Here is a 12,515-nt window from a genome sequence, read left to right as displayed (position 1 = left end):
CAAAGTCAAAATTTTTTGTGTTTTTTTTTGTTATATTTCTGGTTTACCAATTATATTATTCTTTTATGATTTACTAAGCAGCATTTTTATTATATTTTCTTTCTTTTAAATACGAAACAATCGAATTTTAACAAAGTTTTTTTTTCTTTATTTTCATTTCTCTTTATTTCTAAAAATCGTCAGTTTATGAATTCATTTTTTTAATTAAATATTTAGACAATTTTCTTGCTTTTACTTGTATTTATAGGTACATTTAAACACTCATTAGGAATTATCTTTTTGTTTTTCATATTTTTTTTTAAAACATTTTTTTCATTTTTTTACTTTTACATTTTAGATTTAATTTCTCTTTGCAATATTTATTTTCCTTTTTTAGCATTTTTATTTGTGCAATTTCAATTTTTTCTTTTAATTTTATGTGAAATTATGTCACTGCTAAAAAAAAATATTAATTTTTTACGATTATCCAAAACAAAAGTTTTTTGTTTTTTCAATCAAACAATTTTGTTTTCTAAAAAAATTCTCTCTCTCTCTCTTTCTTTAAATTAAAACCGAAATATTCATCTGATTAACCAAAATGTTTGAGCTTTTTCTGAAAGCTTACCGGCATAAACCCACTACTCTCCGTCACATTCCTGATGGATGTGATTGGCTTTGACTGACTGACGGCTGACCGTCTTCCTTATCATCATCATCGTCTTGATCACCTTCATTATCCGATTCTTCTAAGGTTACCTTTATAACCGAAAAAAAACACAAATAAAATAAATTGAAAATTCGAAATTATAAAAATCAAATCTCTACTGAAAAAACAGGTTTTCCATTTCTTTTTCTGTTGCTTTGGTTGCTACAAAATTTACTTTTTCTGTTCCAAGTTTTTTTTTTTGTTTTTTTAGTTTAGCCTCTATTGCGATTAGTACACATTCATTTTCTATATGTGGATCATTGATATTATTTTTAGGTTATAGTTCTAAAATAGCGCCAGGCAGTGCTATGTTTTATATTTTTAAATTGTTTTTTTTTGTCCTTACATCAAAGCATGTAAATCCATCACATCTCAGTTCTATTCTAGTTTTGTTTATCGTAATATATTCGAAAACGCACAAAAAACACACACAGTTCTTTAGTTGGGGAAATTCTTTTTCTTTCTTCAAAGAAATGTTATAGATGGTAGAATGTCACCAGTTATATAAATATGGTTCGGCTTATACATTTGATTCATTCAAAGTATAAGTGTTGGTGGAAATTCTACTTTTAAAGGATGGTTGGTTCATTCGGTTTTTTTTAGATTTTGGTTTGTTAGTGGAGTTTTTGTTTGTTTTTATTTTTTTTAACATACCTGAAAACGAATCCTTTCGTCACCATCGTCATCACCCGTGGGTGGCGACGGCGGTATCATACTTTGATAGTAATCGCGATTCTCTTCCAGTGTATCTAAAATATCTTGTGCGTCCTATTAACAAAATCCCACAAAGACAAAATAAAAAATTAGAATTTGTTTTCGATCGATTCAAGTTTTGATTCGAAAACATACCGGATGTACAAGATCGGCCCATGTTTCCCACAACGGATGTACAATATAATCGATGAATCCCACTTGAGACTTTTCAATTGTAGCATTATGACGATCGCACATTGGACTAATGTCCAAACCCATTTCGCGTTCTTTGTCGCCTTGTTGAAAGAATTCCTCCATCAATAAACTGATCCAACTTTTGTATAATGGTAACGGTTTTGTTGGATTACTAAGATCAGCACAATGTACAAGATTTTCTAAGACCTGTGAATATGGTCAAATGGAATTAGAATTGATGGTCGTGTCATGGATGCAATTGGCAAATCAACTAACTTGAATTCGATCCGTATAATTATCTAATAATAGCACACCAGAACCGGCAACCTTTTTAGTCTCAACCATAGTCTTCAAATCGGCTAATAAGCTCATATGCTTCGACATGTCTGTCGACAGTACAATATCGATCACCATTTTTCGCAACGTTTGACGTTGTTTTCTGTAATAAATAAGCAAAAAATAAATAATTCGTTACAATTTATTTCGGTCGTGATTTAACGAAAACAAAATTCGCAACGACATGACTCACTTCTGTATATTACAAAATATATCACATCCTGTATTTTGGAGTAATTTAAAGGCAACAGCTAAATGGTGATTTTCCAAAACAGATTCATCGTTATACATTAATGCTAATTCCGAGCCTGAAATTATTGATTGAAAAAAAAATAAAAATTAATTACAAAGGACATCAGATGATATATAGCTTGTAGGTGTCCACTCATACTGAAGGATTTTCTTTTACAGAAACCGGAAAGTAGAAGAGAGTAAATTGCGAGTTCACTACTTGCTCCATTACTTACTTGAATTTATCAAAAATTGATTGGTTAAACCAGGATGATCGACGTCATGTATACAAGCTGCAAACAACGCTCCGCCAACTTCCAATGGTGTAAAGACACCTTCCAAAGCTGGAGTATTTAATAGAACATTCGTACTTTGGGCCACATCGGCCGCATGTAATGAATTGTGAAAAGGATTGTCTTTGACGTAATGATCTTCAAGAGTAGCCATAAATGTAATGAATGTTTTCGGTGGTATCATTAAAGCGTTTAATAAATCTCTACTCTGTATGGGGCGAAAACGATTGAAATCTTTAGACCTTTTGTCCAGTTTTTTTTTGTGTTCAAAATTCACATTTTTACCTGAAACACGGTAAAGGCGACACAGGTCAATGGTCTCGATAAACTAAGATCTCCAATTTTAAATATGTCTATGCCCATGTGTCGATTTCTCCCAAATAAGTTCCTAATGCATTTTCATGCGGCGTTTCCACACCATGCGTGGGTAAACGTTCACCAGTAAATGAGTTTGTGTGTGATAATGGCCGCTTAACGCCTGATATTTGAGACATTGGCGGACCACCGCCAACGCCTCGTGGCGAACGACTACGTTGTTGAGCTTGTTGAGTAGCAATTTCATTCTCGTCGATACGCAACGATGGTAAATCGAACTCTTGTTGTTTATCTGCAACAGAGAGAAAATACATTTATCAATGGTTGTACGTTAGTAGATTGTTTGAAGACAATAGGGAGGCTGTTAGGGGATCTCCTAATAGATGGTAAATTTGTGTTCGAATTAAAAAACATTTAGCTTCGGCAATCGGCATCGGTACTGTACTGTTTACTGCAACTTCGCTTTTGAACTGGAATTGTGTCATGTTATTCCTTTCATTTACAGTCCCAGAGCTTGAGAGATAGATACTCGAGTAGAATCAGAGACTATTTTCAAAAAATTAATTTTTTAGTAAATTTTAGAAATTTTTCAAAAATAGGCCCTGCGTAAGAGTGACATCGATTTCAAAAGATTCTATAAAATAATGGATCCGCGACTGTTGGAACACAGTAACTTAACCCTTAACACCTTCTTAACGAAACCCATATCACGATAACACATTAAATTAATTAACAAAAACTGTATCAGTCATTCAAATTATGTTAAATTGGTGGTCGAAGTCCAACGAACCATAAAATCTATTTATTTATGCAATCAATAACGATGCCAAATGATGCATACAGACCAAAATGAATTTGAATAGATTATTGGCGATATATGTTGTTGACCCAAGGTAACGTTTGTGTTGGGGACAATTTTGGCTACATATTATTATAAGAATCAACAATTTGAGCGACAATTATTTAATTTAAAATGCAATTGCTTTTGAACTGAAATTGTATGTACAAGGACAAATTAACCTAAGACATGACTATTAGGTATTAGATGAAACATTATTAATAAAGTCTATATTAAAGTCTATATAATACATTCTAAGGCTGAAAAAATACGAGCAATTTTGCGATAATGGATTCGACAATTATGCTGCATTTTCCATTGTTCCCATTGTGTTGAATATATGATTCCAATGGAAAACACAGCATAATCGTCGGTCCCATCAACGCAAAATTGCGCTTGTGTTTTCGACCTAACTGATATTCTGTACGTTTCCCGCAGCTCACACTGTTTATTGAACGATAGCAAAACAACATGTGTTTTCAATGAAATTTCAAACATGAAAATAAGGGAAACAGTGAAGTTTGCATTATTATGGTCTGTTATACGATCAATTCAAACAAATGGTAGAAGAACCATCTAATCTCTAATGCACGATACTACTTATAAGCATTATGTCCTGACTTGAATGCTTAAAAATTGTTTTAATTAACTTTCAGTCTACTGGCAGAAACCTATCTCTCATGAGGTTGAATAAATTACGTTAACTGCTAAAGCTCCAATTGCACTCATGGCCACTCTAAAAGTATTACGTAAGAATGATGGTTTGTACTCGGGCTTGTACGGGAAACCTAAATTAATCGATTGTAATATACGATAGTAGGGAAGAGAATTCCAATTTCAAACAATTTCAATGCAATTAGTGATTAGACATTCGATGCGCTATTTATAGTCAAGTTCTTAAGTCTTGTAAATAGACATGATTTAACAGTCGTAACAGGATCCAAATTGATTGATTAACTAAATGGATTCGAAGGATAAAATTAGGGGCAAACGAAAATTATTTAAACTACCTTGGGGATAAGTTTGTGCATGTTGTTGTTATTCTGTTCCTTTTGTTTAACTGGTTTGACTAAACATTTCCTGACCGCATGTATAAGTTCGTCATATAGTAGACACATACAAAAATACTATTTGAAAGTCGTCGTGTGTAACAACAACCTACGTTTAATTTTTTTTATGTTTCTATTGTCCTTCCTGGTTCGTTAATAACACCCCGAAGCCATTAATACCATGCAGACGATTACGGTGGAGTTCTTACTTTTCGCCCAGAGGGTGCAATTTTCAAATGCATTTTTCTTACATTTTATCTCTTAAGTTAATCTGGACTCGTCTAACACTACGTGTCGTTTAGGAAGTGTTACACAGAATATGAATATGAGGAATTTTGAGGAAGTCGACGAGAACACTGGAAGTTCACAGAGGAAATGAAAAGTATGGATGAAGGTACATAGTGTGCATGTATTGTAGCAAGCCTAGAATCCAGCTGAAAAACGTTTTCTCATTGTCGACAGTAGTCTACATAGTTCGTCTCCGAGAAGATCGCATAGAATTTAAAATTTCTTCAATAACAGGCCTCAAAGGCGGCCATAATATTTGCAAACATCTACGACAGAATTGAAGAATTTTTAACAAAAACCTGGCAGTATGTAAATTAGATGTAACTGAAATCGAAAAAAAAAAATTGTTCTCTATGTTTTATATGAGAAAGTTACGCAGACGCGAGTGCAGTTATCGCAAAGTGTCTTTTCTGAAATTTCTATACCAACTTTTAGTTAAACTTCAGGTACTGAAAAATGGCGGTGATTAAGTAACATATTTTGTATGCCAACTGAGAGTAGATCCCACACAGTAACAAAAGATTAGAAACTGTTTAAAGTTCTGCAGGTTTTCAGTCTTAAACGTTGATCAATTGCAGAACTAAACCAATCCTCTTTTTCGAAAAAGCAAGGAAAAATAAACTGAGAAACGGATGATGTCTTAGATCGGGTATTAGATTGCGGTTAACGATCCTAAAAGATCGGAAATTATCAACACATGGAAATTCTCATTTGACGTTAGGGATTTCGTAATATCTACAATAACCATCAATTACCGTAAGCAGTGAACCAATTGATTATGGAACCGACTGTTTATCACCACCAATTTGGCTGCTGATTTACGGATAGTTGCGAGTTGCGACCGTAATTGGCAATCAACTTCTGGATAAATAAAAGGAAATATGTTTGGCACAATTTTGTCAAGTTGTTCGCCCCTGGCAAAAAATTACCTTGATGTCAAGGATTTATGTAAATTTTCCTTGATATTTTTGTAGTTTTTAATAATAAAAAACAACTCTCAACACGTAATGGAAAAGATCCGGTATCTATGTACTTCCTGGCAATTTAATCTCCAGGCTGACACTGCTTTCATTTGTACACAATGCCTGAACTTGAATGTGTAACTAATTTATTGAAATCCATTAGACAAAAGTCTGTAATAATTGATCATTATAATCAACAACATTCAAGCCAATGGAAAAAAGACTATTTGCGTAACTAAGAACCTACGAGGAAACTCTTTTTAGCCCCGTACGAAGTACTGGGGGCTTATAAGATTAATATGCCGTTTGTAACACGTCGAATTGGAAGCAGACAGTAAGGGCAAAGCAGTTGGTTATGTTCATAGACTACGAATCCGCAATAAAAAAACCGTCCGTCCGTCCGTCCGTCTGTGACCCCTCTAGCTTGAGTAAATCACAACCTTTTTTCAAAATTCTTTTTTTCCCCGATTGGTATCGACAAAAGTAAGGTCAAGTTCGAAAATGGGCATGGTAGGGTCGGCCCTTCCAGAGCTAGGGCCCTATAGGTGTTTTTCAGTCTTTCGACGATATCTACCGAAATACGCACGCAATGGCTGCTTGTGATATATCAAATGAAAGGTATTGACGAGTAGAACAAAAATACTGAACATTGTTTTTGGGTAAGATACAACGTGGGCTTCTTGGGAGGGCTCAAAGGTCGGTACTCGGCCCTAAGTGTTTTTTGCACATAAATAGAGTAAATCTCATTCGATTTTGCTAGATTTAGTTTTTTATGGAAGGTAATCGAATACCGAAAAGAAAGTGTCGAAAAAAGTTTCAAATTTGAGCCCTTGGACTAAGGCCGGTACTCGGCCCTAAGTATTTTTTGCACATAAATCGAATAAATCTCATCCGATTTTGCTAGTTTTTGTTTCATTTGATAGATAATTGAATGCCGAATAGAATGATGGCGAAAAAAGTTTCAAATTTGGGCCCTTGGACTAAGGCCGCTACTCGGCCCTAAGTGTTTTTTGCACATAAATCGAGTAAATATCATCCGATTTTGCTAGTTTTTGTTTCGTTTGAGAGATAATTGAATACAGAAAAGAACGTGTCGAAAAAAGTTTCAAATTTGAGCCCTTGGACTAAGGTCGGTACTCGGCCCTAAGTATTTTTTGCACATAAATCGAATAAATCTCATCCGATTTTGCTAGTTTTTGTTTCATTTGATAGATAATTGAATGCCGAATAGAATGATGGCGAAAAAAGTTTCAAATTTGGGCCCTTGGACTAAGGCCGCTACTCGGCCCTAAGTGTTTTTTGCACATAAATCGAGTAAATATCATCCGATTTTGCTAGTTTTTGTTTCGTTTGAGAGATAATTGAATACAGAAAAGAACGTGGCGAAAAAAGTTTCAAATTTGGGCCCTTGTACTAAGGCCGCTACTCGGCTCTAAGTGTTTTTTGCACATAAATCGAGTAAATCTCATCCGATTTTGCTAGTTTTTGTTTCATTTGAGAGATAATTGAATGCCGAATAGAATGATGGCAAAAAAAGTTTTAAATTTGGGTCCTTGGACTAAGGCCGCTACTCGGCTCTAAGTGTTTTTTGCACATAAATCGAGTAAATCTCATCAGATTTTGCTAGTTTTTGTTTCGTTTGAGAGATAATTGAATACCGAAAAGAACGTGGCGAAAAAAGTTTCAAATTTGGGCCCTTGGACTAAGGCCGCTACTCGGCTCTAAGTGTTTTTTGCACATAAATCGAGTAAATCTCATCAGATTTTGCTAGTTTTTGTTTCGTTGAGAGATAATTGAATACCGAAAAGAACGTGGCGAAAAAAGTTTCAAATTTGGGCCCTTGGACTAAGGCCGCTACTCGGCCCTAAGTGTTTTTTGCACATAAATCGAGTAAATATCATCCGATTTGCTAGTTTTTGTTTCGTTTGAGAGATAATTGAATACAGAAAAGAACGTGGCGAAAAAAGTTTCAAATTTGGGCCCTTGTACTAAGGCCGCTACTCGGCTCTAAGTGTTTTTTGCACATAAATCGAGTAAATATCATCCGATTTTGCTAATTTTGTTTTATTTGAGTGGTAATTGAATACCCAATGGAAAGTTGGCAAAAAATTTTGGGTTTCTAAAATAATGTCGTAAATTGTTGGTTTTATTTGAGAGGTACTTCGTACGGGCTTTCGTAATTGCGCTCTGCGCAATTTTAAAAATGAACACTTTCAGTAAATTTGACCATGCCCAACTTGACTTGCATTTTGGTAACAGACGCATTAGAGGGTTGTAGACGTATTAGGAATCCGGGCCTATTACGGCGAAATAGGATTACGGGTCGTACGGGCTAAGTCGCAGCAAACGCTCCGACTGTTCTGATGCCTTGTTTTTGTGTGAGTGTTATGCAAGGCTTTAACAGGGGAGAAGAATGTAAGAGATAAAAATAATAAAAAAAAATGTACGAAAGCTAAAACAGCCATGAGAAACACACGAAATTCCCGTCGAATCTTGTTAGTGGAAAATATTTTCTCTTCGTAATTTGCTATTTTTGCGATGTGAGCTCTTCGTGCCCTCAAGGGAAAGAAAAACTTTTTACATTTATCTCTACTTATATGTTACATTTTTACAATATGCTTCTGTTTCCTACTTTTGATGAATAGATAAAAGGTGCAAAGGAAAATCTCGTTATATCAGCACGTAAGAGGGTATCGAAATATGTATAGACATGCGAAATGTTCGGAAAATGTATGTAAATTGGTACATACGGAATGCGAGTGAAACAATAATTATAAGATATTTATACCAAGGTGTTCAACAGATGTGGTTGTATTATGTGTTCTCAGATTTTTATATTAAAAAGACGAACAAAAAAAAAACTCACCTAAAAATGTCGAACAAATATACTCGGATATTTGATTTCCTGATTTGCTGGATTCACTAAAGTGTGACAATTCTTTATTCAGCATTCGTTTAAACTGTTGGCATAAATTAATGAAATTTTGAGTAAATAATTGATCGTTTAATGTGCATGCATGCCAGCTAAACAATTCTTACTTTCAACGAAGCCATGTCCGAAACACTACGATGTGTTTGAATTGTTCCAATTGATCTAAGCACCATTCTAATTCTTCCATTGTATCGCCGGCCAATCGCAAATACGCCTCATCACCAGGTACAATTGCTTTTGTAGAGGAGTAGCCGCAGCTCGTTTCGATCTGTTGAGGTGCCATTGAAATAAATTAACAAAATGTTAGAAAAATTTCGGGTCAAAGATTTGTTGGTTCAAATTTTTTTTTTTTTTTTGTCAAACATACCTTAACCGACCGATACATTGGTGAGACTTAAAAAAGTTGTTGCGCACTTGACGAAGACTTGCCAATATTTGGGCGAACGGTGTTACAATCAAATCTTCGCCACCATGACTGAAATTATATTTTGAAAATTTTATTAATGAAATGGCTAAAACTTGTAGAAATGTTTCATTTAAACAGCGACATAAGATTATCGTAATGCTAAATTCACAATGAAAGCATATAACAGAGAAAAAAAGAAGATTTGTATAAACGTTTCTGTTAGATGAACTTATGGTGCATTTGAATGCTTTCGGCGTAATACTTTGAAATTATGCAGGCAGTGCAGCAGTGAAACATTTCCATAAAGGAACGTGAGTCAACTTGTTAAGAGCTATAATCTTGCAAGCTTTTGTTTCTGTTGAATTTCAATGGCATGAAAGGAATCCATTCGATTCAAAGAAGATCAAACTTCGAGAATAAAGCAATAAAAAAAATTACTTTTAGTTGTTTGGCCTGGCATAGTGATTGGAAGCTTAGGGAAATAGGTGAAATGTGTCACGTCCACACTATTTCTTTATTAGCAATATGAACGTGTTTTCCAATGAAATCTCAGTGGTTGCGTTTGGTTGAATTCACCAATGAAATCTCAATTGTAAAAGAACAATTCCACTCAACTAAGAGTCTTTCGATAAAATTATGATTTTTGTTCAATGAACAGTTCATTTATCCATATCGTGTTGTTCATAAGAACTGACTATGAAAAATGCACATAGTGAACTTTTTGGAAAAGTACTAAGCGGCTCCTGAGCCGAAGTGAATTTTTCGTGCCAACGTAAGATCATCGGCCTGACTTATAATTGTAAATGGTCAAAATTAAAAAGAAAATAAATTCAACGCCCTTTTCTGTTAGAAACGGGTAGTCATCTGTTATGGACATCAATAACAAAAATAATCAATGAACTGTGGTTGGTCTCGTCTTATATACCAAATGTACGATTAAACAAATCAAGTAACAGATTTTACTATGCTGGTGCATGTAATAAGGCTATTACATGTATAGGCAATAACCTTTACATCACTCGCATAGTAAAACGTAATAAATGATATCTCGTATCACGATGAGTAAAAGTACCTCGGGCTGCCGCCCTCGCGATACTTTTTCTCATCTTGGATACGAGATATCACTTTACTTCCCTTGCAATAGTAATGTACTATTGCAGCAAACACTAAGCAATACTTTAAACAATAGAAGTAGCAGATTTAATGATGACATTACGATATGTTTGTCGTTTATGAAAGATTGAAAATTGATTGTGTTGATTGGTATAAGTTAAGATGAATGGTCAGCATTTTTCGTGCATAGGAGATTTCGAAGGGGGAAAACAGCTAGACTTGGTATTTATTGTAAGGTGTCCGACTTCGGAGTAAATGAAAGGAATTCGAAATGTGTGGAAAACTATTTTGTCAGGTATAGTTTCCCTTTCTGGGAAAATCTTCTCATCAAATCTACTTTGTGTAACGAAACCGATGGGCGATAGAAGATGGATTCGGTTTCATTTATCCGGTTTCCATACGACTATGGAAATGGTAATGCTTAGTGTTACGGGATAACACGCAACGAATGCAATGAACAAAGTTTTCTGAGGAGCGAAACATCAACAAAATGTATATGTATAACCGAAGCAACGTGATATAAAGTATTAGTGCAAACTGTATATAATGTTCTGGAAAACCAACACATTGTTATGTCAATGAAACATATTGTTGGTAATTGAGGCTTTCGTTCATTAAGTTGCCAAAACCGAATCATGAGAATAGTTAGCAAACTTTTCAGCAATTTAAGCACAATTGACCGCAATAACAATAGCAATTCAAATGGTTGAAGCGTTTTTAATGGACAAAACAATGCTTAACAACTTAAGAGGATTCATCTTTCTACAAAGCAGCTTGAACGGCTCACCACATGTGCTGGGAAAAGAGGTCTACGAAAACAAAAAATTGGGCTCATCGTTTTTTGTGATGCTGTCGATAAATTCAATAATTTCGGAGTAATCTTTGATTATGCTGATTCCGACACAAAATCCAAATAAAATAAAAATAAAAATACTGTAAACTAGAGCGAACGGTATGATGAATGAACGATGAATCCATTTTACTAATGCAGTGAAACCATTCCAATTCACACAACTAACTGACCTATCAAAAAAGAAAATCTTACGAGTGTCAAACGATAGGAAATCCGCGGCAACTGTGACCATTTTGACTTGTTTTATTGTCAAGAGAAGAAACTATAAAATTTAAAAGTTTAGAACGAAGAAACGTTTTCGGATACAACACTTTATCAGCAGGTATGCTGTCGTAACGTCATTACTTATTCTCTTTAATATTGGTATTACCACTCTGAACTTCAGAGACAAATTTTATTTTTCTTGCGTCTGCTTTATACGATTTCTTTTTCCAATATAAAATGGATACAAAGTTTCTTTCTTTGGTGATTAAATAAATGTAATGAAACCATATAAGCAAAAGTTGACTATCACACGCTATTCATATTATGGAGTACATTACACATCCGAAATGGAACGTCTGGTGTTGATTGTTGAAATTGAATTTAGCTTCTGGATTATTTTATACTTTTTCGTGCCCTTTATTTAACATAATAAATAATTATTTTGTCGATGTTCGGAATCTATTTGAATAAATTATTCCTAATCAATTGATTAAATCATTTTTCCCGTATAATTTATAGTAATCGAATGAGGATACAGCACCATGTAAAACGTATATTGATTTGGTTTGAACATATACCCGCCTCGTGGGAACACTAATCAACAATATTTATAAATTGTGAAAATGGTTTTATATGATCAAACACGTGTCGTCGTTCACGTTCCAGATGTGTGTATACTATATGCGGTGAAAGGTGATCGCCATGCGTGAATAATCACTGTTGTTACGAGAGAAACAAATCCAAACTATTCTGCAGTGCCGACGAACCATGCTACCATTAGGTGAAAACCTGACAGAACAAACTCTATAGACGAGCACAATAAATAAAATTGAAGACTAGAGTCTTTGAATAGCAAACGAGTATTTTAACAAACTAGCATGGCGTAATTTGTTCCGGCCCCAGCATGCGATACTTTCTCAGAACATCTCGTGATGGTAATAAATATTGTTTTGGATGTCTGTCTAATGTATACTGTTTGCAGAACATGGCTGGTTAAGCATCTCTTTAAATAATATATGAATGCAATATGCTTGAGTTGTAACATCGCAAATTTCTCTAAAGGAACAAAGTATTTGAGTATGCGTAGAATACTCCAACACAAGCAAGTGCATCTCTCCTGTG

The 12,515-nt window shown here is 34.5% G+C and overlaps 1 protein-coding gene across 1 annotated transcript; it reads right to left on the bottom strand.

The window, feature by feature from the left end:
• Positions 1-433: 433 nt before the first annotated feature.
• On the bottom strand, positions 434-9,115 carry LOC119083969 (cAMP-specific 3',5'-cyclic phosphodiesterase-like). The gene is given in 11 exon segments (XM_037193774.1): positions 434-735; positions 1,340-1,453; positions 1,535-1,780; positions 1,850-2,012; positions 2,103-2,217; positions 2,377-2,641; positions 2,719-2,792; positions 2,795-3,040; positions 8,752-8,845; positions 8,925-8,971; positions 8,974-9,115. Coding segments are annotated over 11 exon segments (1,599 nt in total). The 5' UTR covers positions 9,101-9,115; the 3' UTR covers positions 434-627.
• Positions 9,116-12,515: the final 3,400 nt, after the last annotated feature.

This window comes from Bradysia coprophila, unplaced genomic scaffold (assembly GCF_014529535.1).
Source record: "Bradysia coprophila strain Holo2 unplaced genomic scaffold, BU_Bcop_v1 contig_728, whole genome shotgun sequence".
Classification (NCBI taxonomy): Eukaryota; Metazoa; Arthropoda; class Insecta; order Diptera; family Sciaridae; genus Bradysia; species Bradysia coprophila.
Note: the sequence above shows the minus strand (reverse complement) of the source record. Positions and strands in the feature narration are given on the sequence as shown.